General features: G+C 45.3%; 1 protein-coding gene across 1 annotated transcript in view; it reads right to left on the bottom strand.

The window, feature by feature from the left end:
* Positions 1 to 904: 904 nt before the first annotated feature.
* Positions 905 to 6,000, bottom strand: part of LOC129330308 (adenylate cyclase type 10-like) — a 93,274-nt gene continuing 88,178 nt past the window's right edge. Inside the window, exons 30-32 of the mRNA XM_054980342.1 lie at positions 5,770 to 5,965; positions 3,819 to 4,001; positions 905 to 1,107 (exon numbers count right to left, since the gene is read on the bottom strand). Of these exons, the coding sequence (XP_054836317.1) occupies positions 925 to 1,107; positions 3,819 to 4,001; positions 5,770 to 5,965 (562 nt within the window). The 3' untranslated portion in view covers positions 905 to 924. The remainder of the gene's footprint in view (positions 1,108 to 3,818; positions 4,002 to 5,769; positions 5,966 to 6,000) is intronic.

Here is a 6,000-nt window from a genome sequence, read left to right as displayed (position 1 = left end):
ACCTGGTGGGGTGAAGCTCTTTGTTGAAATAAATAAAACTGCTTTCCCAAATGCTGATTCCTTTCTTGTATTAACATCAACAGAATAGCGTCTGATAAGGGAGTCCAGGGAAGATTAGAAAGGAGTTGTAGAGAGGAACACTTGAAGGACTGTTGAGAGCCTCTGCTCTCATTGAATGAGCATGCAGCTGACAGGGACAAGAAACACCCGCTTGTTCATAGCATAAATGTATGGTAGAAACAATCCACTCAGATAATGTTTGTGAAGAAATGTGGTTATCCTTATGTGGGCCTGAATGACAAACAGTTAGATGTCCATTGCCTCAGCCACTCTGCACTCTGAAGGGAAGGAGGAGGGATAACAGTCTGCCACTGTACTGCAGCTGCGGCATTGCTGTGCCTGGAGGAGTCAGCCAGCTGCCCTCCCCTTCCCATCTGCGTGTGCAAAGACAAGGTGCAACATAGGACTCAATCCCCCCGTCTTGGAGGACCTGGGATAAAACTTGGGCCCATCCATCCACAGGAACTGCATGAATGAGTACAGAAGGCTAATGGGAAACAGTGTAAATTTGTTCACTTGCACAAACTCAGGTAACTCATCTTGTGTAGTTCCACTCCCTGACAAGGCAGGAAATGAGTGACTCTACCCAGGAGACAGAAAGTCTAGAAAAACTTTAGTCCTGCCTCCTTGATTGACTGATGGGAATCACCCAAGCCATGCCTTACACCTCAGAGGTAGAAATAGTAATCCATATTAAGGGGGCGGGGGGAATAGTTAATAGGTGTGCAGATTAGCTATTATTTAATAACCATAGGGTAAACCAAGCGTGGTTATCTGGCATCTTTATTTGTAGGTTGTAGGCCAATTGCTTGTAAATCTGAAGGTCTCTGAGGGGATATTTTTGGTCTGAAGAATGCTTCAGAACTAGTCATCATTCGTTATTATGAATGAACTGTTACTTTCCTGCTCTGGCAACTTCAGTAGGTACCTGTTTCTTTCATACACCTCAAGATCTTTATCTGACATTCCTTCTTTCCACACAGGAAAATCTGGAGCTGTCTTTAACCACTCATCTTCCATGGCAGTTTCTCCAGTGAACCACCACTCCTAGGAGAAATGAGGAGATGGGCAACTGATCAAAATAAGACTGAATTGAACCAATCTTGAATGTTTTTACAGAATGGAAGCCAAGGTCTCCATCTGTTTTTGTGCGCTGTGCTATTGATATTTATTTCTTTACTTACTTGATTTATAGCTCAACTTTCTTGCTGAGCAAGGAGGATTACCTAGTAAAAATTAATGCAATAGGAACAGCATGATGCTTATAACAAATAATGCCGTAACAAATGGATTATGAAAGTGGTTGACTAGGAAAACTGTATAACTAGGAGCAAAGTAAACAAAACTGCCTAATATTTCACAGACAATAAAACAGGATTGTGAGGTAGCAAGCTCATGTACTGAAAGAGGTGGGTGTGAAGCTCTCAAAGTGAGAGCCGAAACAGACGAGACGAGTTCCCTCAATTCAACCTGGGTTGAATTGCCTCAAGGTTTGATGGGAAATGTAGGCATTTCTCCTTCCTGTTGTTCAGAGGAGGAGAGGGGAGGAGGAGGGCTCCTCTCACCTGGCCGCTGCGGTTCCCAAGCGCGAGGAACTCGAGGAGCCTGGAAAGTGGCGGGGGATGCTCTTAGGCTGGGGCGCGGTGGCGCTCTTGCTGCAGCCGCCCCCACCCCCCACCCCAGCCTCTTCCTCTTGTCCTCCTTCCTCTCGGCTTCCTTCTCCAGCGGTGAGAGAGGCAGCAGTGGCGAGCGGCTGCCGCGCCCCAGCCTAAGAGCATCCCCCCGCCACTTTCCAGGCTCCTCGAGTCCCTCGCGCTTGGGAACAGCGGTGGCCGGGCGAGAGGAGCCCTCCTCCTCTAAGTGATGGGAAGGAGAAATGCCTACATTTCCCATCAAACCTTGAGGCAATTCAACCCAGGTTGAATTGAGGGAACTCGTCTCGTCTGTTTCGGCTCTGAGAGACCGTGAAGGACCACAGGTGTTTAGTTTCTCATTGACATTCATTCAGAGGTACTTATAAAAAAGCAAGGAGCTCTCTACCAATGTCCCTGCTGAAGTACATCAGGACTGTGGCAAGGAAAAACAGCACACTGGTGGAGAAAGTCATGCTAGGTAAAGGGCACTGAACAGTCATGCACTCAAGATACAGTGTGATAGCCCCTACCCACCCACAAAAGAAGGGTTGTGTGAGGATATTGCCAGGTCCCTGCTGAAGCCTGAATGACTATACAAATAATAACATTTTGAGTGCGTTAAAATTATGAAACTTTATGAATGGAGGGAATCCACACTGTCCTCATTCCACAGGAAGAAGTGCTGCATGCTAAAAATGAAGCACCAGGGAGGTGAAAAAGGTTAACAAGGGGCTACAGCCCTACTTGGAATATCTTTGGAAACCCAATAAGGAAGAGGAAAGTTTAAAATGTTTCAGTCCCAACTGGTGGCCAAAATGTAATCAATAGCACAAGAGGCAGAATCTTGGAATAAAGATACAAATTTTGGGTATACTGCTGAATTGTTGCATCAATACATTACTATAGTGCAGAAGCTGGGACCATTTTTTTAAAGTGTGGTGTCAGAAAAAGCAATATAGACACAAATTTGTATGCAATTTTTAAACAGGTGTAAATTGCAGAAGTCACTTAACAGAGGTGTCTTAACTTTTGTGCAGACAAATTGCAGAGGTGATGTCAATCAACTAGACCCCAGTACGTAGCTCCTGGCACCTAACAATTGTGTCTTCTATAACCTCAATAGAAAACCTTACCCACTTTGTGCTGCTCACAGGGCAATCTGCACAGCAAAAATGGCAAGGGGAAAAACCATAAAAACATATTACCTTGCCAATAAATTAGAAGGGTATTCCCCAACAATGGGGTCCCTGGCAGCAAAGGAGCAAAATAAGAGCAGGACATGGACTGTCACAGTTTGTGACAAGGCCAAATAGTCCATGCCTCTGATCACAGCATCTAGGAGCTGGCACCAGTTAATTGAGGAAAACATAATTGGAATGTATTACATGACAACATGAAGCATTTGCACTAAAACAAAAGACAAAGAAAAGTAAGGTATGTCTAGTGATCTACATGAAAGTCGTAGCAGTTTGACAAATTTATTTTGCGAATACCAAGAGCCACCTCAACACACACCCTCACAGCAGGGCCCTCACACAGCAGGGGCAGCTCCTGCGATGGCACTAACTTCCAGAATAATGCACCCAAGCACACCACAAAGACTACAATACACAAAACTAGATCACCTAGACCTAAAATAGGCCTTTTCACCTGTCCTCTTTAAAAAGTAAGGAGCACTCAAAATAACACTCATTTTTCTGTCTCAGGGGGAGTACTAATATGACTAGTTCAATTAATAATAATATTCTATTTATATAACATTTGATTTTATATTGCCCTTCAGAACAACTTAACACCCACTCAGAGTGGTTTACGAAGTATACTATTCCCACAACAATCACCCTGCAAGGTGGGTGAGGCTGAGAGAGCTCTGGAAGAGCTGAGACTAACCCAAGGTCACCCACTGGCTTCAAGTAGAGGAGCAGGGAATCAAACCTGGTTCTCCCGATTAGAGTCCTGCTGCTGCTCATAACCACTACACCAAACTGGATCTCCCCTGAGAGGTGGGGAAGATCTTGGGTCTGAGCCCACAAAGCAACACAGATGTGAAAAAGAATTGTAGGAAACTGTGAATGGCGGACAAGGCAACAGACTATTCAGATCGATGAATTCTCAAGACTTTACCTGGCTAATTGTCAGCCAAGATCTCTCCAGACAGTTTTCACAACAGTATTTGGTTGCCATATCAAGAAAAGCTTGGCTCTCTTCATCGTTCCCAAACAACAGTAGGACATAGGCCTTCAGGTGGTAAACCCTAGGATAGTAGACTGGGCTTGTGGAGCACTGGGTCATCGCCTGCTCCAGGTTCTAATAAGAGATCCAAAGAGAGTTGTGTTAGGCAGAGTCATGACTGACCAAAGGCATGTTGAAAGTGAAGGACAACACAACATCTCTTTGCACCTAGCACACCAGTACTATAGAGGGGGCACTAGAGCTCTCAAGGTGGCCAAGTCAATTTCTTCTGACTGCTTTCCTCTTGTCTGTTCACTGCTGACCCTTCATTACTTAAATTGCTGTCCTGAAGGACTTCCTACCTTCTGGCTGCCTCTCTTCCTTGTGCCTTCTCTCTCTCCAGCCTCCAAGAGGGAAACATATGCTCTAGATAGACTACCAATTAGGGGTGTGCATACACAAAATCCTGAGTAGCAAAAATCATGAACCTCCCCCCCCTGTTTTTGAGCATTTCTTGTGACTCTCCAGAACAGAAACACTAGTCTTGACTGCTTGGTAGTCATAGAAACCCTCCCACACAAATTTCATGCTCCCCCCCCCCAAGTTCCAGTGTTTACCCGCAGGAGCTTGCATTTCACTTTGAATTATGTCCCGAATTTCTCCCTTCCAATCAGATCTTTGCAAGAGAGGAGTCAGTTACAGTACAGACTGCAAACTGGAGAGAGGGGAAAACTTGAGAGTGTGTCCAAAAGAACCTTCCCTCTTGCTTTCTGAGGCCTTTCTTTGGGTTGTTAGTCACTTAACTGTCTCTCTGCAAGTCTCTCTGAGTCTTGCTTGCAATTGCCAGGTCTGGCCAGGTTGGTTCTGCAGCGACAACTTGCTTAGTTCTGTTGTGGTACCACATTAGCCCTGGGTTCAGTCTGGCTTCTGTGAGTGACACTAGTTCTGTTGGACTAAGTTGTAAATGTCCCTGACTTTCGGTTGGTTCTACTGATTTTATGTGGTTTGATATTGGTTCTGCAGTGATTGTCTGGTTTGAGGTGGGTTCTGTTGGGCCTGTCAAATTTGCCCCAGGTTCTACTTGGTTTCTGTGAGTGACACTGGTTCTTCTCAGCTTGCAAAAGTGTCCATGGCTTGTTTTGGTTGCTGGGATTCTTTGGATTGGCATAGATGCTGCTGGGATTCTCGGGTTTGATGTTGGCTCAGTTGGGTTTCGTTGGTTGCATTTGGGATGGAGAGGCTTTTGGCCAGAGTTTGCTCATGTGTGTTTGGCTAAGGCATCTTTGCCCTGGAAAACACTGGATTCCCTCCCTCCCTGTAGGAAACAATGGAGTGTTTGGGGGGGCATGTTGTTCAGGGGCTCCTAGGATTGGACTCCATGGTCCAATTGACTTGAAACTAGGAGGGTCTGTAGTGAACAGGAAGGACTAGTTTCCTGGAAATTTTGGTGGATTCTGCTGGAAAATTGGCTTCCCTGGCCCTCAAATCATTTCCTCCACAGGGAATAATGGAGCTGAATATATTTGGATTCCTGAATAAAACCTGAATCTGGATACTATACTGGTATTGTTGGGTGCAAATGTTTGGAGCACAGGTATTTATTGACTTCCCAATAATCAAATAAAAAAACCCCTTTTTAGTGCACACCCTTAGCAAGAACATCTGAGGAAACCCTATCATTGCAGAAACAGAAGTAGAACTGGTGGTGGGCCTCCATCTATGACTTGAGCAAATTACCATAGGCTCGAGCAAATTGCCAATGCAGAATGACAAATAACTCTACAGGTGAGCCCTCTCCCCACGCCTGTGAATCAGGACCTTTCCCTGACCTTTACTTCCTCAGACTAATGGGCTTTGGGCCTCTCAAGGACAAATACACTCCATGCCTTCCCATGCTCTTCACCTTTCCCATTTTGTTGCGTAGCTCACGGACTCGGTCAGGCCTCTCTCCCATATATTTTTGCAACAACAGAGTTTCGGACTCCAGAAACTTGCAGAATCCATAATTAGCAGTGAGCGAGGTGCTTGTTCTCCTCACCAGCCTTTTCACTTGTTCGAACGGCTCTTTGAAGTGATCCCATAAATGAAGTCGTGCAAACCTTTATTTCAAAGACAAACCCACATGCATCCCATT

Source organism: Eublepharis macularius, chromosome 5 (genome assembly GCF_028583425.1).
Source record: "Eublepharis macularius isolate TG4126 chromosome 5, MPM_Emac_v1.0, whole genome shotgun sequence".
NCBI classification, from domain to species: Eukaryota; Metazoa; Chordata; class Lepidosauria; order Squamata; family Eublepharidae; genus Eublepharis; species Eublepharis macularius.
Note: the sequence above shows the minus strand (reverse complement) of the source record. Positions and strands in the feature narration are given on the sequence as shown.